At 38.6% G+C, this 21,988-nt stretch overlaps 1 protein-coding gene across 7 annotated transcripts in view; it reads left to right on the forward strand.

The window, feature by feature from the left end:
• The window catches only part of LOC110166292 (muscleblind-like protein 2a), a 168,103-nt gene extending 146,848 nt beyond the window's left edge, over nt 1–21,255 (forward strand). For 5 of the 7 annotated variants that reach the window (XM_055166185.1, XM_055166199.1, XM_055166211.1 and 2 more), the window contains one exon: nt 15,096–21,255. In XM_055166185.1, the coding sequence (XP_055022160.1) occupies nt 15,096–15,214 (119 nt within the window). In that variant the 3' untranslated portion in view covers nt 15,215–21,255. Of the gene's footprint in view, nt 1–2,227; nt 2,281–15,095 lie in introns of all 7 variants that reach the window. The other 2 variants (XM_055166206.1, XM_055166214.1) reach the window with 1 other exon arrangement.
• The last annotated feature ends 733 nt before the right edge of the window (nt 21,256–21,988 follow it).

A 21,988-nucleotide genomic window follows, 5' to 3' on the forward strand; every position in this document is an offset into this window, starting at 1 on the left:
GCATAATGTTAGCATAACATTAGCATAACGTTAGCTACTGTCACTGTTGTGTTGTGCTGTTGTGATTGGGAAATTTAAAATCACTTTTCCAGAGAAATTCTAATAAAGTTTTTGTTTAAAGAAATAAAAATTGTAAAAAGGTGAAAACATAAGAGAGAAAGGTTTACATGCACAAAGTATATAAGCTAGTTACATAGTTAGCTTGTATTTTTGTAGTCCTTTTGTAGTCCAATTGGTGTTATTACTGTAAAGACGCATTGTGTAACTTTTCTCGTGGTGCTTTTCTTCATGGAGATGTTGTTACTTTGTCTGAAATGTCCCGCAGTGTGGCATTAAACCTTTCTATCTTCACGGAACCCAAACCAGACCGAGTTACGAGTCAGATCTGTGGAGAGGCGAACCCGCTCACAGTCAGAATGTTTGTTTTTCTTCGTATTTTTGAGCAATAAAACCACTTCTAATTGAATAAATGTAAAGTGGAGCTGTTTAATGTCACACTGTGGAACATTCTAGACAGAGCAGTGATGTCTCCATGGAAACAAGAAGGTGACGGACCCAAGATCGAGAAGTTACCCAGTGCAGCTTTAACACAATCTTTTTTTTTTTTAGCACAGTTACAAGTTCAAAGTTGCAAATTGTTCAAAAATGTGTAGTGTTTTTTTTTTCTGCCGTGTTTGTTTTGATACAACACAAATGCTTTTCTCTGATTGGTTAATCCACCTGTCAATCACGCCCACTTGGATTTGGGGTTGGTTTAAGATCTCAGACTCAAACTTGTACAGAAACGACATAAAGTCTGGCAGATCAGGCTAGAGATGTTTGTATTTTTTACGTTATCGTGCATGTAAACCTATTTAAATAATCTGACAAAACATCTAAATTATTAAAGACACACTGTGTAACTTTTCTGGTGGTAACATCTCTCCATGGAGATGTTAATGCTTTGCCTGGAATGATCCGCAGTATAGCTTTAAACTGATCTGGTTTAGACCCACTTAAGGTCAGACCTGGTGTAGTCCTGGTTTAGATCTACATGTGGTTTAGTCCTGGTTGAAGTCTTAATTTAGTCCTGGTTTAGACCTGGTTTATCCGTAGTTTAGTCCTGATTAACAGTCTTGGTTTAATTCTGGTCTATACGTACTTAAATCCTGGGTCAGACCTGGTGTAGTCCTGGTCTAGTACTGGTTTAGTCCTGGATTAGTCCTGGTTTAGTCCTGCTTTAGTTCTGCTTTAGTGCTGGTTTAGTCCTGGTTTAGACCTGGTTTAGTCCTGGTTTAGTCCTGGTTTTGTGCTGGTTTAGTCCTGATTTAGTCCTGGTTTAGTGCTGGTTTAGAACTGGTTTAAATCTCATTTGGTTTAGTCCTGGTTTAAAATTTATTTTAGTCCTGGTTTAGTCCTGGATTAACCCTTAATTTAGTCCTGGTTTAGTTCTGATTTAGTCCTATTTTAGTTTTAATTTAGACCTGGTTTATCCCCAGTTTAGTCCTGATTAACAGTCTTGGTTTAGTCCTTGGTTTAGTGCTGGTTTAGACCTGGTTTAGTACCTGGTTTAATCTCGTTGACTTTATTGAATTACCAACATTTTTATTTCTTCTAGCACAAAACACACAACCTGTCGTCATGGATACATACGCACGTTTAATGCTTCACTGGGGAACATTCTGGGCAAAGCTGTGACATTTCCACACGGACGCGACGTTTACGGACGAAAAGTTACACGACGAAGCTTTAACTTTTAGCTCTTTTGTGTGATTTCTTCTCTGGGAAAAGCAAAAAAACTAACCCAAATTTTGACCTAAATTTCCTTTTAAACCTGTGATTGTAACCTGCATTTTTTTTCCTTTTTTTTTTTTTTTGGTTTTTTTTTGTTGTTTTTATTACTCCTCCTCCTCCTCCTCCCTCACTCCTCTCCTCTTTCCTCGAAAAAACAACGATCTCTCTCTCTTTTTCTCTCCTCCGCTTCGCATTGTGAATGGGTGCATGCCATTTTTCTCCTCCTGAATATAACCAAAACGTGGCTTGCTGGCGTGTTTTTTTTGGTTATTTTTTAATCATTTTCAAATCAAAATCTCCCGAAATCTTCGCCTCCATCGCTGTCACCTCCTCCTGCCCCCTCCTGGTTTCTTTTGTGTTATTTTTTTTACTTTATTTTGACCGTTTTTGGCCCATAAAACGTGAAAAGTCCCACTGATGTACAATGCTCCTCCACCTGCTACTGTCTCGGCAGCATCAGCTCCTCCAGCCAGTGTCCCCTACGCAGCCTCCACCTCAGCCAATCAGGTTTGCTCTTCTTCAGCTGTCTCTCATCGCACACAGCTCTCAACAAGGACGCACGGAACGGACGCGGGGACAGAGCGACAATTCAACAACAACAAAAAAAGAACTGAAATAAAAGGATTAAAGATGCTTAAAAATGGCAAAAACAGAGCTGGATCGTTTCAAAACAGTTGCTCCAAAGTTCTACCTCACTCATTCGTTTATTTGTTTTTCAAAATAAAACCAAAAATAAGAAAATGACAAAACAACAGTTTTCTTTGTTGTTTGTCTCCAAAACCAAAATGAAATAAAAATAATAAAAAAAAAACAGATAACAATTCATTTTTTTTCAGTTTTCAATGCTGTGTTTAAATTAATAATGAACCAAGACTAAACCAGTCTCAGTCCCGATCTGGTCCTGGTGTAGTCCCGGTTTCAGTCCTGGTCTGGTCCCAGTCTGTTCCCCCTCTCAGTCCCGGTCTGGTCCTGGTGTAGTCCCGGTCTCAGTCCTGGTCTCAGTTCTGGTCTCATCCTGGTCTCAGTCCCAGTCTCAGTCTCGGTCTCAGTCCTGGTCTCAGTCCTGGTCTGGTCCTGGTCTGGTCCCAGACTCAGTCCTGGTCTGGTCCTGGTCTCAGTCCTGGTCTCAGTCCCAGTCTCAGTCTCGGTCTCAGTCCTAGTCTCACTCCAGGTCTGATCCTGGTCCCAGACTCAGTCCTGGTCTAGTCTCGGTCTAAATCCTGGTCTCAGTCCAGGTCTGGTTCCGGGTCTGGTTCCAGGTCTGGTTCCGGGTCTGGTCCCGGACCTGGTTTAGTCCTGGTTCAGTCCGGCATCTGAGTTTAAAACTATGTTGTTTTTTTTTCCATTTTTCATTTAAACACAAAATCGAAAACTGAAAAAATGAATCATTATCTGTTTTTTTGGTTTTGGAGACAAATACTGAAGGAAATTGTTGTTTTTTCATTTTCTTATTTTTGGTTTTATATTGAAAAACAAATGAGCGAATGATACACTGATTCTCACTTACTTTATGTATTCAGAGCGTCCTCAACAACAACTAGCATGTTAACACGCACTTCCTGATTATCAAACAATAAAGCGCTCAGGCCTCAAGAGCTGCTTATAAAATATATCTGCACTGTGCAAAAAATAATGGGTTTTAAGGCAAAGCAGGTTTATTTGTACAGCATAAATCATACACAAAGTCATTCAAAAGTGCGTTAAAGAATAAAAAATACATTAAAATCACAATAAAAACAAATCAAAACATAAATAATCATCATAAAATTAAAAAGAGAGTCGGTCAGTTTCAGTCAGTTTTAAGCTCTATTTATCTTGGCTTCAGTTCTCAAATGAAAGAATAAAAAAGACAAAAAAGAATCAGAAGTGTTATAAAGTCAATTTTGCGTATTTATTTTATTAAGCAAAATCAATAAAAAATGTAGAAACTATAAAAAAAAAAAAGTAGCTCTGTTGTTTAAGTGTTTCTCCACCAACGTAAAGGCTCAGAGGGAAAAAAAACAATATCTAGTTAAATTAAAATGACTTAAGTTAAGAAAATTTAACTGTATTTGAGTCGATTAGACAGGACAATTCAAGCAACATTTGATTTTGTTACTTATTTTAAGCACAAAAAATTGTTGTCTTTCGTATTTTAAGTGCAGCACGATGTATTTTCATATTTTACGTACAAAAAGTCTTATTCTACTGGCAGATAATTTTACTCGTCAAGTGAAATTTACTCAAATCATGATTAAGTGTGGAGTGGATCTGGAAAAGCGCTGGTTAATGCAAATGTATTTTTTAAATTATTATTAGAAATTAACCCAGTAATTTCAGTTTAGGAGCGACAAAAAAAAAAATCTAATTCTTAAGGAAAAATAAAAACATGTATTATATTATATTAACATTGACAAAGTGCTGTACAGGCAAAAATGAACAAGACAAAAAGCATAAAAATAGCACATAGAAGGTAAACAAAAACAATGATGCAAACAATTAATTATCATAAATTCCCCGGGAAAAACTGATGTTTGGTCACCCGACGTTTACCTACATCCTGGTTTAGTTCCTGGTTTAGTCCTGGTTTAGTCCTGGTTTAGTTCTGGTTTAGTCCCTGGTTTAGTCCTGGTTTAGTTCTGGTTTAGTCCCTGGTTTAGTCCTGGTTTAGTCCTGGTTTAGTTCTGGTTTAGTCCCTGGTTCAGTCCTGGTTTAGTCCTGGTTTAGTCCTGGTTTAGTCCCTGGTTCAGTCCTGGTTTAGTCCCTGGTTCAGTCCTGGTTTAGTCCCTGGTTCAGTCCTGGTTTAGTCCTGGTTTAGTTCTGGTTTAGTCCCTGGTTTAGTCCCTGGTTCAGTCCTGGTTTAGTCCTGGTTTAGTCCCTGGTTTAATCCTTGGTTTAGTCCTTGGTTTTGTCCTGGTTTAGTCCCTGGTTCAGTCCTGGTTTAGTCCCTGGTTCAGTCCTGGTTTAGTCCTGGTTTAGTCCCTGGTTTAGTCCTTGGTTCAGTCCTGGTTTAGTCCCTGGTTTAGTCCCTGGTTTAGTCCCTGGTTTAGTCCTTGGTTCAGTCTTGGTTTAGTCCTGGTTTAGTCCCTGGTTTAGTCCCTGGTTTAGTCCTGGTTTAGTCTTGATTCAGTCCTGGTTCAGTCCTGGTTTAGTCCTGGTTCAGTCCTGGTTTAGTCCTGGTTTAGTCCTGGTTTATTCTTGATTCAGTCCTGGTTCAGTCCTGGTTTGGTCCTGGTTTAGTCCTGGTTTAGTCCCTGGTTCAGTCCTGGTTTAGTCTTGATTCAGACTTGGTTTAGTCCTGGTGTAGTCTTGAATTAGTCCCTGGTTTAGTCCTGATTCAGTCCTGGTTCAGTCCTGGTTTAGTCCTGGTTTATCATTGCACCATTTCCGACCATTGTGAAAAACATCCATACAAAATATTATAAAGATGAATATAATAATAATAATAATAATAATAATAATAATAAAGATACATTATTATTAATAATAATAAAATGAAAAAGTTTGAATAGTTATTACAATTAACCAAACAAATATCTGACATCCTGGAGCATTTTATTGCAACAAAAATAAACCCAAATCCCGTGTTTCCCCGCGTGTTCCTCCGGTCCTTATTGAGAGCTCTTCATTTGCAGTTGTTGTAGTTTGTTTATGTGTTGCCTCACTTCCTGTTTTTGTTTTTTTGTTTTGTTTTTTTGCATGTTCTTTTAATGTTTTACTTTTGTGTTTTGTTTATTATTTACCTCTCTCTCCTTGTCGTTGTTGTCGTTGTTGTCGTTGTTGTCGTCTGAAGCCTCTCCATTCACAGCCCGGGTCCTCCGTGTGTTAGCGCTTGTGGCTACGCTAAAAACAACGCACAGCCCGCCGCAGCTTTAGCCGTGTCGCTAACGCTAACGCCGCTAACGCTAACGGGAAACGGGACGAGAAGAATCAGCACGACGACTTTCACACCCACTTTTATTTTATTTTATTTAACAGTTTGACCTTTACTCTAACTACTGTTTACATTTCAGAACATTTGGACAACTCATGAGAAGTAGTAGTAGTAGTAGTAGTAGTAGTAGTAGTAGTAGTAGTAGTAGTAGTAGCAGTAGTAGTAGTAGTAGTAGTAGTAGTAGTAGTTTTAGTTTGGTTCAGGTTAAGTTCTATCTTAAACAATTTAGTCCTGGTTTAGTCCTGGTTTCATTCCAGTTTAGTCCTCATGTAGTTCTTGATTTAGTCCTGGTTTAGTTCTGGTTTAGTCCTGGTTTAGTCCTGGTTTAGTTTTGATTTAGTTCTGGGTTTTATTCTAGTTTAGTCCTCGTCTAGTCCTTGGTTTATTTAGTCTTAATTCAGTCCTGCTTTAGTCTTCATTTAGTCCTTGTTTAGTCCCTGGTTTGGTCTCGATTTAGTCCTGGTTTAGTCTTAATTTAGTCCTGGTTCAGTCCTGGTTTAGTCCTGGTTTAATCCTGGTTCAGTCCTGTTTTAGTCTTGGTTTAGTCCTGTTTTAGTCCCTGGTTTAGTCCTGGTTTAGTCGTGTTTTAGTCCTGGTTTAGTCCTGTTTTAGTCCTGGTTTAGTCCTGGTTTAGTCCTGTTTTAGTCCTGGTTTAGTCCCTGGTTTAGTCCCTGGTTTTAGTCCTGTTTTAGTCCTGGTTTAGTCCTGTTTTAGTCCTGGTTTAGTCCCTGGTTTAGTCCTGTTTTAGTCCTGGTTTAGTCCCTGGTTTAGTCCTGGTTTAGTCCTGTTTTTAGTCCTGTTTTTGTCCTGTTTTAGTCCTGGTTTAGTCCCTGGTTTAGTCCTGGTTTTAGTCCTGTTTTAGTCCTGGTTTAGTCCTGTTTTAGTCCTGGTTTAGTCCCTGTTTTAGTCCTGGTTTAGTCCCTGGTTTAGTCCTGGTTTTAGTCCTGTTTTTGTCCTGTTTTAGTCCTGGTTTAGTCCTGTTTTAGTCCTGGTTTAGGCCTGTTTTAGTCCTGGTTTAGTCCTGGTTTAGTCTTAATTTAGTCCTGGTTCAGTCCTGGTTTAATCCTGGTTCAGTCCTGTTTTAGTCCTGGTTTAGGCCTGTTTTAGTCCTGGTTTAGTCCTGTTTTAGTCCTGGTTTAGGCCTGTTTTAGTCTTGGTTTAGTCCCTGGTTTAGTCCTGGTTTAGTCCTGGTTTTAGTCCTGTTTTAGTCCTGGTTTAGTCCTGTTTTAATCCTGGTTTAGTCCCTGGTTTAGTCCTGGTTTAGTCCTGTTTTAGTCCTGGTTTAGTCCTGGTTTAGTCCTGGTTTTAGTCCTGTTTTAGTCCTGGTTTAGTCCTGTTTTAATCCTGGTTTAGTCCCTTGTTTAGTCCTGGTTTAGTCCTGTTTTAGTCCTGGTTTAGTCCTGGTTTAGTCCTGGTTTAGTCCTGGTTTTAGTCCTGGTTTTAGTCCTGGTTTAGACCTGGTTTAGTCCTGGTTTAGTCCTTGTTTAGTCCTGGTTTAGTCCTTGTTTAGTCCTGGTTCAGTCCTGGTTTAGACCTGGTTTAGTCCTTGTTTAGTCCTGGTTCAGTCCTGGTTTAGTCCTTGTTTAGTCCTGGTTTAGTCCTTGTTTAGTCCTGGTTCAGTCCTGGTTTAGTCCTGGTTTAGTCCTGTTTAGTCCTGGTTTAGTCCTGGTTTAGTCCTGGTTCAGTCCTGGTTTAGTCCTGGTTTAGTCCTGGTTCAGTCCTGGTTTAGTCCTGGTTTAGTCAGTCCTGGTTTAGTCCTGGTTTAGTCCTGGTTTAGTCCTGGTTTAGTCCTGGTTCAGTCCTGGTTTAGTCCTGGTTTAGTCCTGGTTTAGTCCTGGTTTAGTCCTGGTTTAGTCCTGGTTTAGTCCTGGTTTAGTGCTGGTTTAGTCCTGTGTCTGGGAGGGCATCTGACTCGTTTGGCTCGTTTTCGACGGTGACGTAACTTTTGTCCCGGTTTGAACTTTTGAAACAGGTTCAGAGTCGATAATGATTCACAGGTGACACCAGGACAACAAACACACACAGGAGAGAGAGGAGAGAGAGGAGGAGAGGGAGGAGGAGGGAGGAGGGAGAGGGAGGGAGAGGGAGGAGAGAGAGGAGAGAGAGGAGAGAGAGAGAGAGAGAGAGGGAGAGAGGGAGAGAAGAGAGGGAGAGAGGAAGAGAAGAGAGGGAGGAGAGAGGAGAGAGGAGAGAGAGGAGAGAGAGAGAGAGGAGAGAAGGAGAGAGAGAGAAGAGAGGAAGAGAGGGAGGAGGGAGAGAAGAAGAGAGGAAGAGAGGGAGGAGGGAGAGAGAGGAGAGAGGGAAGAGAGGGAGGAGGAGGAGAGAGAGGAGGAAGAAGAGAAGGAGAGAAGGGAGAGAAGAGAGGAGAGAGGGAGAGAAGAGAGGGAGAGAAGGAGAGAGGGAGGGAGAGAAGAAGAGAGGGAGGAGGGAGGAGGGAGGAGAGAGAGGAGGAGGGAGAGGAGAGGAGAGAGGAAGAGAGGGAGGAGGAGAAGAGGAGGAGGAGGGAGGAGAAGAAGAGAGGAGGGAGAGAGAGGGAGAGAAGGAGAGAGGAAGAGAGGGAGGAGGGAGAGAAGAAGAGAGGAAGAGAGGGAGGAGGGAGAGAGAGAGGAGGAGGAAGAGGAGAGAGGAGAGGGAGAGGGAGGGGGAGAAGAAGAGAGGGAGGAGAGAGGAAGAAGAAGATAGGGAGGAGGGAGGAGAGAGGAGAAGAGAGGGAGGGAGGAGGGAGAGAAGAAGAGAGGGAGGAGGGACGGAGGAGGAGAGGAGAGGAGAGGGAGGAGGAGAAGAGAGAGGAGAGAGAAGAAGAGAGGAGGAGGGAGGGAGAGAAGAAGAGAGGGAGGGAGAGGAGAGAAGAAGAGAGGAGGAGGGAGGAGGAGGGAGGAGGAGAGGAGGAGGAGAGGAGAAGAGAGGGAGAGAAGAAGAGAGGGAGGAGGAGGAGGAGGGAGAGAGGAAGAGAGGAGAGGAGGAGGGAGGGAGGAAGAGAGAGGGAGGAGGGAGGGGGAGGAAGAAGAGAGGGAAGAGAAGAAGAGAGGAGGAGGGAGGAGGAGGGAGAGGAGGAGAGGAGAGAGGAGGGAGGGAGGAAAGGAGAGAAAGCAGCAGAGAGAGTGGAGGAGGAGGAGTGGAGAGGAAAGGAAGCGAGAGAGAGAGACAGACGAGGAGGAAGGAGTGGGAGGAGAGGAGAGGAAAGAGAGGGAGAGGCAAAGAGAAGGAAAGGAAGGGAGTTAGAAGAGGGAGAGACGGCAAAGAAGAGACAGAGGAGGAGGAAGGAGGGGAGAGGAAAGAGAGAGGGAGAGGAAGCACGAAAGACAGGAGGAGGAAGGAGAGTGAGAGAATGATGAAGGAGAAAGAGAAAGGGAGAGAGAAGGAGGGAGGAGGGAGGGAGACAGGTGAGGAGGGGTGAGGAAAGAGAGAAAGAGAAAACAATAGAACAACAGGGGAAATGGAGGGAGGAAGAAAATATATATATATATATATATTATATATAGAGAGAGAGAGAGAGTGATAAAAGAGAAAGGGAGAAAGAAGGAAGGAGGGGTGAGGAAAGAGAGAGAAAGTAATAGAGTATCAGGGCAGATGGAGGGAGGAAGAAAAATATATACATATATAGAAAGAGAGGAGTAGGAAGAAGAGCGAGAGACTTTAAAGGAGAAAGAGAAGGAGAAAGAAAGAAAGAGGGAGACAGGTGGAGGATGAGGGCTGAGGAAAGAGAGAGAGAAAGAGGAGGGGGAGGGAGATAAAAGAGAAAGACCCACATTGCCGAGTATGAAAGTGTGTGTGTGTGTGTGTGTGTGTGTGTGTGCGTGTGCGTGTGCGTGTGCGTGTGCGTGTGCGTGTGCGTGTGCGTGTGTGTGTGTGCGCGTGTGTGCGTGTGTGTGCGCGTGCGTGTGCGTGTGCGCGTGCGCGTGCGCGTGCGCGTGTGTGTGTGTGTGTGTGTGTGTGTGTGTGTGTGTGTTGGTCAGATGTGCAGCCTCGCTTCAGTCAGTCTGTCCCAGGGCAGCTGTGGCTACAACAGTCGTTTACACCACTGAGTGTTGAGTGACTGAATCTGTTAAAGCTTTGAGGATAAATGCAGTGATTCATTAATTCTTTTTTTTTTTAACTCCATAAAATTTGAAAATATTAAGATTTTTACATTTTTTTATTATTATTATTAAGCAATTTTCAGGCTCACAGTAAAGCTACACTGTGTAACATTTCTGGTAGAGGGTCCACCACCTCCTTCTTTGGTCTTGATTTTAGTCCTGGTTTAGTCCCTGGTTTGATTTTGATTTAGTCCTGGTTTAGTCCTTGTTTAGTCTTGGTTTAATCCCTGGTTTAGTCCTGGTTTAGTCTTGGTTTAATCCCTGGTTTAGTCCTGGTTTAGTCCTGGTTTAGTCCCTGGTTTAGTCTTGGTTTAATCCCTGGTTTAGTCCTGGTTTAGTCCCTGGTTTAGTCTTGGTTTAATCCGTGGTTTAATCCTGGTTTAGTCCTGGTTTAGTCTTGGTTTAATCCCTGGTTTAGTCCTGGTTTAGTCTTGGTTTAATCCCTGGTTTAGTCCTGGTTTAGTCTTGGTTTAATCCCTGGTTTAGTCCTGGTTTAGTCTTGGTTTAATCCCTGGTTTTAATCCTGGTTTAGTTTTAGTTTAGTCCTGGTTTAGTCCCTGGTTTAGTCCTGGTTTAGTCCTGGTTTAGTCCTGCTTTAGTCCCTTGTTTAGTCCAGTTTAGTTTATTAACAATTAAAGTACAGTTTTATAATTCCTTTTTTATACTTCTCTGCAGTAGTGGAAGAAGTACTACATTTTAAAAGTAAAAGTACTAATATACTAGAGCAAAAAAATACTCAAATAAATGTAAAAGTATCACATGAAAAAAAAAAAAAATCTACGTAAGTAAAAGTATTTAAGCACCAGTGTAAAAATTTACTTAAAGCCACATGGTGTAACTTTTTCACTGAGGGTCCGTCGCCTGCTTGTTTCTATGGATACGTCACTGCTCTGCCTGGAATGTTCCGCAGTGTGACATTAAACAGATTTACTTTACTTTTATATTGATTCAGTTACAGGTGGTTTTAAAGCTCAAAAATACCAAGAAAAACAAAAACATTCTGACTGTGAGCGGCGTCGCCTCTCCACAGATCTGACCTGTAACTTTGTCTAATTTAGTCGCCGTGACGATAGAACGGTTTAAAGCCATACTGTGAAACATCCCAGACAAAGCAGTAACATCTCCATGGAGAAAAGTTACACAGTGCAGCTTTAAAGAGTAAAAAGTAAAAGTATTTTGCGTTGAGTTTCAGATCGAATAAAACTTCAAATGTCGTGATTTTGATTGAAAAATAAAATAAAATAAAATAAAAAATTCAGCCGAAAACAGATCAAATTAAATTGATTTTTTTTTTTCTCGCTGTTTTTATTTGTATATTTTTGTGTTTGATCAAATTTTGGATTGGATTGAAAATTTTGAAAGTGTTAAAAAAAATAAACACTCTGGTCTGAAAATAAAAATATACTTCACAGTGCAGCTCAAATGTTATGATGTTATGTACTTCTTATAGCAGTAGTAGTATCAGTTGTAGTAGTAGTAGTAGTATCACTTGTAGTAGTAGTAGTAGTAGTAGTAGTAGTAGTAGTAGTAGTAGTAGTAGTAGTATTGCACTACTAGTAAGTACATATACCTGCTCTCAAATGTTGTAAGGTAAAAAGTAAAAAGTATCCACTGTAAAATGTACTTAAGTAAAGTACACATACCTATTTTTTTTACTTAAGTACAATACTTTACTACTTTTAATTCATTAGATTTTTGGGTCCAGGTTTTCATTTCAGGACTAAACCAGGAATAAATTAAGACTAAATTAGGACTAAACCAGGGCCTAAACCAGGACTAAATTAAGACTAAACCAGGACTAAACCAGGACTAAACCAGGGCTAAACCAGGACTAAACCAGGACTGAACCAGGACTAAACCAGACTAAACCAGGAATAAATTAAGACTAAATTAGGACTAAACCAGGGACTCAACCAGGACTAAACCAGGACTAAATCAGGGCTAAACCAGGACTAAATCAGGACTGAACCAGGGACTAAACCAGGACTAAACCAGGACTGAACCAGAAACCAGGACTGAACCAGGTCTGAACCAGGACTGAAACCAGGACTAAACCAGGGACTAAACCAGGACTAACCAGGACTAAACAGGACTAAATCAGGGCTAAACCAGGACTAAACCAGGACTAAATTAAGACTAAACCAGGACTAAACCAGGACTAAACCAGGACTAAACCAGGGACTAAAGGTCTAAACCAGGGACTAAACCAGGACTAAACCAGGTCTAAACCAGGTCTAAACCAGGACTAAACCAGGACTTTCCAGTCACGTCCCTCTATCCCTGTACAAACATAAGTGAACAGTGCCCTCTGCTGTCAGGTCAGTGTATGACCTGTTCTGTCTCATTGGTTCTGAAGAGTTTTTTTTTCTTCTTTACAGGTTAATTAGTAAATGACCCGATCACCTCAGGATCTAATTAAACCAAAATGTCTCTGGTCTTTTTACTGCATCATGACAGATAATTAACAAATGTGGACAGAGTGGAGCCTCCTTACAAACTCATTAAACATTTTAGTAGAAGTTTCTGAAGTAAGTAGCAGTAGCAGCAGAAGTAGTAGTAGTAGTTGTTGTTATGTAGTTCTAGTAGTAGTAACAGTAATAACAGTAGCAGTAATAGCACTAGTAGTAGTAGTGGCAGCAGTAGTAGTAGTATTAGTAGTTGTAGTAGTAGCTTTATAGTAGTAGTAACAGTTGTGAAGTGGTCTTGATTTACCTCAGTGTATTATTTAAGGAACTACTACTACTACTACTACTACTACTACTACTACTACTACTACTACTACTACTACTACTACTACTACTACTGCTACTACTATTACTACTACTACTACTACTACTACTACTACTACTACTGCTTACTACTACTACTACTGCTACTACTACTACTACTGCTACTACTACTACTACTACTGCTACTACTGCTACTACTACTACTACTACTACTACTACTACTACTACTACTACTACTACTACTAGTACTACTAGTACTACTACTACTGCTACTACTACTACTACTACTACTACTACTACTACTACTACTACTACTGCTACTACTACTACTACTACTACTACTACTACTACTGCTACTACTACTACTACTACTACTACTACTACTACTGCTACTACTACTACTACTACTACTACTGCTACTACTAGCTACTACTACTACTACTACTACTACTACTACTACTACTACTACTACTACTACTGCTACTACTACTACTACTACTACTACTACTGCTACTACTACTACTACTGCTACTACTACTACTACTACTACTGCTACTACTACTACTACTACTACTACTACTACTGCTACTACTACTACTACTACTAGCTACTACTACTACTACTACTACTACTACTACTACTACTACTACTACTACTACTACTACTACTACTACTACTACTACTGCTACTACTACTACTACTACTACTACTACTGCTACTACTACTACTACTACTACTACTACTGCTACTACTACTACTACTACTACTGCTGTACTACTACTACTGCTACTACTACTACTACTTCTACTACTACTAGTACTACTACTACTACAACTTTGTACTGACAGTTACATTATAAACTATAAAAAAATGATTCTTATGTAAATATTGTGACATTAGTTCAGTTCACACTCTGTACGCTCCACACAGACAGACTTGGGTGAAGTGTCTTGCTCACTGACACACTGACACTCTGCCTGGGGGGGAAGTAGTTTCTCTGGGATTGAACCCTCGACCTCTGGCTCTGGTCCGGTCCTCGTCCTGGTTCCGATCTGCAGTGTGGCTGTTTATGTAATTGGCTCATTGACCGGTCTCTCCCTCTTCTCCCTCCTCCTCCTCTATCTGTCTTTCTCTCTTCTACCACTTCTTTAAACTCTCTTTGTTTTTTAGAAAGATAGATTTTTTTTGTATATTTAACTTTTTTTTTCAAGATCTGGGTCAAAAAGTATAATTTAAAGCTTCGAAATTACACAAATTTGACGCTTTCAGTTGTTTTATAATGTCATTTCCTCCTCAAAAACAGACCTGGACTTGTGTTTTGTTTCATTCACGTGTTTGAGTAACTCTTTATTATTAACCTGTTTACATCTCCAAAGCTCAAAATGGTCCGCTCCACCTTGTGATGTCATGAAGTGGTAGTTTTATTAACGTTTACAGTTACTTTTTAGGTTTTGGCTGCGTTTATATGAAGACGCGACGCCAGAAAACAGAAAACGCAAAAGTGGCAAAACGCGTACGCGACCTGAGCACATCTGACTAGAGTTTTGCGTCTTGGGCAGTGCAGACGGAAACGCTACGACAGAGAGTATTCAACTTTTCCACAGATTTTTGTGTTTTTAAGCCACAAAAACACCGTCACCGTCTAAACAAAAAACACTTCCGAAAAAATATTTTGTCATTTTTACCCGCAAGTGTTCTCGTGTAAACAGGCCCTTAGTTCAGTAGAAATCTGCAATTCCAGGTCTGAAACGATCCACACGATTCTAGCGAAGGTGCGTGGAGTTTAAAAACACGGTGGAGCACTTCCTGTATCACCTCATGACATCACAAGGTGGAACAGAGTGTTCTCTGTTTAAGAGAAGAGGTTTGTGAGTTCAATGTGTGAATGAAACCAAACCAAACTCCAGGTCTGTTTGTGACGAAGAACATTTTCAGATCATTTATATCGGCGTAATAGTAAAGATGCACTGTGTAACTTTTCCTGATTGGGTCCGCCACCTGCTTGTCTCCATGGAAACGCTTTGGAAAGTTCCGCAGTATGGCATTAAACTTATCTAAGTACACGTGATGTTATTGCTAAAACAAAACTACCTTGAAAAACTTGCATTCTTACTGGAAGCGGTTTCGCCTCTCCGTAGATCTTACCTCAGAACTTGACCCTGTTATGCCACCTGCTTGTCTCCATGGAAACGCTGTTGCTTTGCCTGGAAAGTCTCGCAGTGTGGCATTAAACTTTTCTAAGTATACTTATCTAAAACACAATTACCTTGAAAAACTTGCATTCTTACTGTCAGCGGTTTCGCCTCTCCGTAGATCTTACCTCGGAGCTTGACCTGGTTGTGTCGCCATGGAGACAGACAGGTTTAACGCCGTACTCTGGAACAATCAGCGGAGACGGGAAGCGAACCGGAAAAGTTACACAGTGCACCTTTTTGCGTTCACTTCGTCCTTTTCTAAAAATCATTGTCTGTTTTTGTTTACGTTTTGACCCAGGTCCAGTTTAAGAAATCGCAACTCGATAATCAGATTTTAATGATGTTGTTTGAAAAATGTACGAATTCTCTTTTAAAATAATCGTAATATTTGTGAATTTTGTTGTAGATCATCCTGAAGTGAGCATGGAGAACAAGGACGGAGAAGAGTCGCTCACGAGCCCCAAACCTCCTCTGTGTAAATACTATATCTCCAACGCCATAGAACTTCAGCAGCCTGCATGTTAAAGACTCAAATATCCAGTCAAAAAATACAAAAATGTACCTGTAACTTCTCAAAATCTCAAAAATATCCTTATGTACAGTAGATATTCTAGACGAAAAGGCCATGTTAACCAACCAAAACAGTCCTAGTGCTACTTAACTCCGAACGGAACTTCTGAATACTTTTATTTTTATTTTTATTTCGATCCAATACTGAATGTCCAACTGGAGAAGACGCTAAACTCCAGACGCCATCTTGTTTTTACATCGTTATGATTTCACAAAAAACTTTTCATCATCGCCACGACGACAACAGGAAGAAGAAAAACTCATCATCATGGAAACGTCAAAGTCAAATCGCCAAAAAAAGAAAATATAAAAAAAAAATAAAAATGGAGAAAGCCAGAGTTCACTACACCATCAAAAATCCAGGAAAGATTTAGTGTTAGGAATTATTTAACGCCCTAAAAATATTTCAAAATTCAGAAAGTTCAGAAGTTTTGTTTATCGCCATGACAACGAGAAGAAATTCAGCATGGAAATTTTAAATGGCCAAAAAAAATAAATAAATTGGAGAAAGCCAGAGTCAAACGTATCATTAAAAATTCAAAAGATTTAGTGTTATTTAGAATTATTTCACACCCTAAAAATTTCAATTCTGAAATTCTGAAAAGTTTTGTTTATCGCCATGACGAGAAGAAATTCAGCATGGAAACCATCAAATGGACAAAATTGGAAAAAAAAAAAAAAAGAAAAAAGTTGGAGTTTATATTATTAAGAATTATTGTTGGCCTTTAGTTTTTTCAAATTTTAAAAAGTATTTATTTATCGCCATGACAACAAGAAGATTTCAGTGCAAAAATGTCAAATTGACAAAATTGGAAAAAGCCAGAATAACAATATGTAGTGTTAAGAATAATTTCACGCCATTAAAATTTCAAAATGCTAAAAATTTTTCTTCATTGCCAAGAAGAAATTCAGCACTGAAACGTCAAATGGCCAGAATTGAAAAGAGACAGTTTTGCATCCAAATAAAAAAAAAAAATTAAAATAAAAATTCTTTCCAGAAAAATTTCCTCAAATATCAAATCTCCATTGTGGGAAAAAAATTATACCATACTAACAAATCTAGTCGATATTTAGTGTTAAGAATTATTTTACATTTCAGAATAAAAAAAAAAAAATCTTCATCGCCATGACAACGAGAAGAAATTAAGCATGAAGACATTAAATCGCCCAAAATAGGAAAAAGCCAGTTTTTAAAAAGTCAACAAATAATTCATGTTAAGAATTATTTCCATTAAAATTTCAAAATCCCAAAAAAACTTTTCCTCATCGCCATGACAACAACAAGAAGAAGAAATTCAGCATGGAAACGCCAAATGGCCAAAACTGGAAAGAGAGTTTTTATTCAACAAAAAAATTATTTATATTTCCATTAAAAACCTAATTCAGTAAATATTTAGTGTTAAGAAGTATTTCACGTCATTAAAATGTCAAAATTCAATAAAACTTTTCCTCATCGCCATGACGACAAGAAGAAATCAGCATGGAAACCGCCATCGGATCATCCAAATTGGAAAGAAGCCAGTTTTTTTGCATCAAATCCAACAGCTATTTATTGTTTAAAAAAAAAAGAAAGAAAATTGTGCACATTTTTTGCATGCAACGAATGAAAGAAGTTTAAAGATTTTGTAAGGTCTGCCGGCAGACTCGGAAGTTTGGGAATCCAAGCTTGAAAAAGGTTTTAAAAGTGCTAAAATCTATTAAAAAAAAAATAAAAAAAAAAATAAAAATAGTGGTGCGTTTGACAAATAAAAAGATATGACTTGAACTTAGGATCAGAGGGCTGTGTCATTCGAACTGTGCTCCCTCTGTCACCGAAATCCTTCACGTTAGGAGAAAAAAAAAAACATTTGTAGAAGAAGTGCCTAAAATCGCTCATCGAAAACATAAAAAAATCCACATTTACCGAAAAAGTTGCTGAAATTTTGGCAGTTTTTTCAGTTTCATGGACCTTGTTTGAGAAATGTTGTTAAGTGATTTTAAATAAGAAGAAATAGACAAATCAGACTAGCTGTTTGGTGTTAAGAGTGGGAACTGTTAAAAGGGGTGTCACGATTCACCAAAATTAAGTCCGAACGATAATAATAAATCAAAATTATGACTATTGATGCTTCGTACTGGCGGCGTTCTGTCTGATAAGCTTGAAAAAGGTCTAAAAACTTAAGAAAAAACACACAAAATTGAGTTAAACAGCGCATTTTCAGGAGCTTGTGTATTAAAATAAAGCTCGGATTAATGTCTAACTTGAGTAAAAAAGCTTCAGACGGAGCAGTGCCTACAGTTAGCGTCACACCGCCAGGGAATGTTGATGACGTCAGCTGCAAAATATCAATAATTTCATTTTTTTTATCATAATTTTCAGAGCTTTTTCGACACTCAGACTTCTGTAGCCGTACCTGACCTGGGGCGGATCGACAAAAAAAAAAAGTGGTTTCAAGTCTGCGTCAACGGGATCTCCAACCATTTACCCCGTCACACAACAATTTCAAACATAAATAAGGGTTTGAAAAGTGTCTTGCCCAAGTACACAACAACAGGACACACTTTTTGGCGCTGGAACTGAACCAAAAACTTTTCAATTTGAAGAAATTTTGAACCACTTTATGTTCATAATTTGTACAATTTTAGGTTCCTAGCAGCAAATATGTCCAACTAATATGTTAAAATTTTTCACATTTTAGTTTTAAATTACAAATTCTTAATAATTAAAGTCTCTGAACCTGATTTTTACAGTCTTAAAAACAAGAAAAACAGAATTTGTTAATTTGAAAAGTTTGCAGGAGTCCAAAGTTCTTCCTCACTTACCTTATGGATTCAGAGCGTCCTAATTATTTATTATGATGAGTTTATAAGCTCTTTTCAACAACTAGCATGCTAACACACGCTTCCTGATTATCTGACATTGGCCACGTTTACATGAGAGTGTTAATTCCGAATAAAAATTATTAAATTCTGAATAAAAATGAATGTAAACACTTAATTCCTAATAAAAATGATGACTTAATTCCGAAGTAAGTGGGTGGTTTATTCCGATTTTAAAGCCGAGTTAATTTAGTCCTCGATCATGTAAGCGTTTATTCTTCTTAAAAATAATGTCGGTCGTTCAGCGCATTCTCGTTGCGTCGTCCTTCGATCCGGCTCCACCAGTCCTGGCTTCGGACTTTCCTCCACGTCTCTTTGGATTTGTGAGCGGGATGCGGGAGTGGGCTGAGGTAGAGCAGCCTCACACTCACTTTGTCTTCTTCCTCTCTTCTCCGACGCTCTTCCCTTCTCCTTCTCAGCCGACAGACGTAAAGCGCGATGAGAAAATTCTCCCGCCGCTGCGCAATTATCATCGGAACGACCGCGGGAAAAGTTCGGATCGTGTTTGTGTCCGTGAAGTTGACTTAAATATGTTCACGTCTCTGTCCAACCAGAACTCTTCCCCACCCCCAGCCAGACGTTGAACGGAATTAAATAAAGTTGATTTAACGAGTTTTCCTTGTAAGCCTCAATTCAGAATTATTACTTCCATGTAAATAATTAAATTCTGAACTAAACATCATGTAAACGTGGCCAATAAAACGCTGATTTAGACAGTACACAACGGACAAAAACATTGGGTACAAGATCGTTTTATCGATATATAAAGTCGTTTAAAAGACTTTAATTATGGGCTGTCGCTTTCTCTGACTCCTCCCGGGCAAAACTAACAAGTTGGTTCACAAATAAAAGTGTGTTGCTCGAGGATACACTGGTCAGTTTAGTCTTGAGCAAATCTCTCTACCAACTGAGCCACTTTCATATTTCAAATTAAAACTTTTGTCATTTTTATTATTTTTTTAAATATAAAATTTTGGCTCAAAATCGTGACACCCCTGATTCATTTTTACCATGTTTTTGAGTAGTTTACACGAAGAATGTGAGTGAGAAAAAATTGTATTGTGAAATTGTAATGTTTGTTCAAGTGTCTTTTATTTTGAAAAGTTTTTAGAAATGTTATTTAAAACGATGAGATGTTTTGTCTGGTATGTCTGGACTCGTTCGTATTTAAAGAGGGGGTATTATACTGGTTTAAATTTGTTTGTTTTTTCGCTTTCTCCCACGTTGATGTCGTCTCTGCGTGTTTGAGTAATCTAGCGATCTCTCCCACACTATTTAAACCCACAAGTTGACGCTTCAACTCGAAAATTCTGCATAAATATACACAAACACGATACAAAATTGTGCACTACGACTACACAAACATGACAAGATTGTGTTGCGACGGCGCTCTGAAGGGGAGTGACTCAGCACAGAGAGCACATGGGAGCTGAGACAATAAAATTTAACATCGTGTCTATGTTTATGATTATGTTTTAGCAGCTAAAAGTAAAATACCCTCTCTTTAAACCAAAACATCACAATTTAGGCCTTTAGTTTTGGAAATTTTAATTTATTTTTCAAAATTTTTGGATGTAATTTCATGGTGCTTGAAATACATTGACAATCCACCATCTCTTTAACTCAAGATATTTTAAAGTTCTTTTTTTTTGTTTTTTGTTATTGTCCAAAATACATTCTAATAGTTCTGTAACGTTTTGATCGTGGAAGATGGTTTGAAAAAGTTCGATTTTGTTGTTACTTTTGGTCAAATTTTAGTCGAGAAAAATGTTGTATTTTCAAGATGAATGTAATTTATTAACCTGTGCCGCGTCCCGTGCGATTGGTCGGTTTGAATCTGTCGGCGAATCAGAGGCGAGGGTTCGGGGAAAGGGGCGGGGCTTATGCTGCGTTCATGTGGATCATTGGACGGTTTTGGAAGATTTTGGTCAAATTCATCGCTTTTTTTTGGAAAATTTTGTCATTAATAACTTTTTATTTGTAATCTCTGATGTACCAAAATGTTGTGAATGTTTAAAAAAGTAGAAAAATTTGAAGAAATTCTAATATTAAGAGTTTAAATGAGAGATTGTAGTTAACCAGCAATGTAATAATGTACGTGTTTTTTGTTATTTTCAATCCAAAAAATAACATTTAAAGCTGCTCTATGGAACTTTTCTGCTGGAGGAAGCTCTGTCACGTTCTTGTCTCCATGGAGATCTTATTGCTTTCCCCGGAATGTTCCACAGTATGTCCTCAAACTCAAAGCAATCTCGTATTTATTCATTACGTGAAGGTGTTTTATTGCCTTAAAAACACGCTTTTTTTTTCTGTGAGTGGGCTCGCTTCTCCAGTGATCTGACCCGTAACTTGGTCTCGTGGCGTCGCCTGCTTGTCTCCGTGGGAATAAGCAAGTTTAAAGCCATACTGTGGAATATTCTAGGCAAAACAATAGAATTTACATGGGGGAAAAAAGCAGTGGCATACCTTCCAGCAGAAATCCTACGTAGTTCGAATTGCATTTTGTTATAATTTTGTGATTTTTAGATTTAAGATTTAAAAATTTCATATTTGATCAAAATGTTCTGCTTTTGGACCATTTAAAGCCATACTGTGGAATATTCTAAGCACAGTAATAGAATTTACACAGAAAAAAAGCAGTGGCATACCTTCTCGCAGAAACCCTGCATAAGTCGAATTTAGTTATATTATAATTTTGTGTTTTTTAGATTTAGGATTAAAAAAAATCATATTTGATCACAATTTTCTTCCGAATCAGACCATTTAAAGCCATACTATGGAATATTCTACGCAAAATAATAGAATTTATATGGAAAAAACACAGTGGCATACCTTCCAGCAGAAATCCTACATAGTCCAAATTGAGTTATGGTATAATTTTGTGTTTTTTAGATTAAAGATTTAAAAATTTCATAATATTAGATCACAATTTTCTTCTTTCGGACCATTGAAACGACATGAACGCCTCGCGTATCCCGTTAAATGTACAGCCTCTTCTTCCTCGCTTCTGATTGGCCCAAACCGATCACATGACGCAGCGACGCGTGCGCAGTTATAGCATTGTGTTGTTGGAAAAAAAATGTTAATTGTATAGAAAACATTTTACCAAAAAAATCTCTATAAAAGTTAAAAAAAGATGTAATTTTCACTGTAGTATGACGATAATGGGTATTTTTGTAAATGATGTAACCAGGTAGACTGTAAAAAAGCAATTTCACTTACGAATATTTTCTTTATAGCGGAAAACATCTGTACTTGTAACACTAATAGATTTCAAATGTGGATGTTACATAGTTTATATATATATGGATATTACAGATAATATTAAGACGAAATCATTTAAAAATTATATGGCCTTTTTTTGGTTCCACCGCTTCGTTCACTGTATCACGAAAAAGACTTGCACTTTTGTATCGAAACGGGACATTTCGAAGGAGCTGTATGTACGATTTTTGAGTTTAAATTTCGAAAATATGACTTGAAAGTGTTAAAATCGAATATAACTTTTACTGATGATGATTGTAATGCAGATTTATTCTTAATTATATAAAAAATTGGGCTTTTGGACGATTTATTTATGTTGTAATTTGGTGTTTTGGTTCAAGACGATCGGATCGGTCGTTAGTTAAACCCCCGACCTTTACAGCTCCGTGAAGGAATTCTGGACATTTTGAGCTTTCACTTTCATTCATTCATTCATTTATTCATTCTTTCATTCTGCAAGTGTGATTATAGAAACTTTTTTACAAATACATACAGCTCCTTTAAGTTTTTATGGTCTACTTTTATGATTCTTCATGTTCAGTTTGCAAAAATGGGTTTACAAATCTCTAAATAACAACTTAAGCTTTTTATTTTTGATTTCGTTAT

The sequence above is a fragment of the Boleophthalmus pectinirostris genome, unplaced genomic scaffold (genome assembly GCF_026225935.1).
Source record: "Boleophthalmus pectinirostris isolate CB_2022bp ecotype Guang Dong unplaced genomic scaffold, ASM2622593v1 HiC_scaffold_11, whole genome shotgun sequence".
NCBI classification, from domain to species: Eukaryota; Metazoa; Chordata; class Actinopteri; order Gobiiformes; family Gobiidae; genus Boleophthalmus; species Boleophthalmus pectinirostris.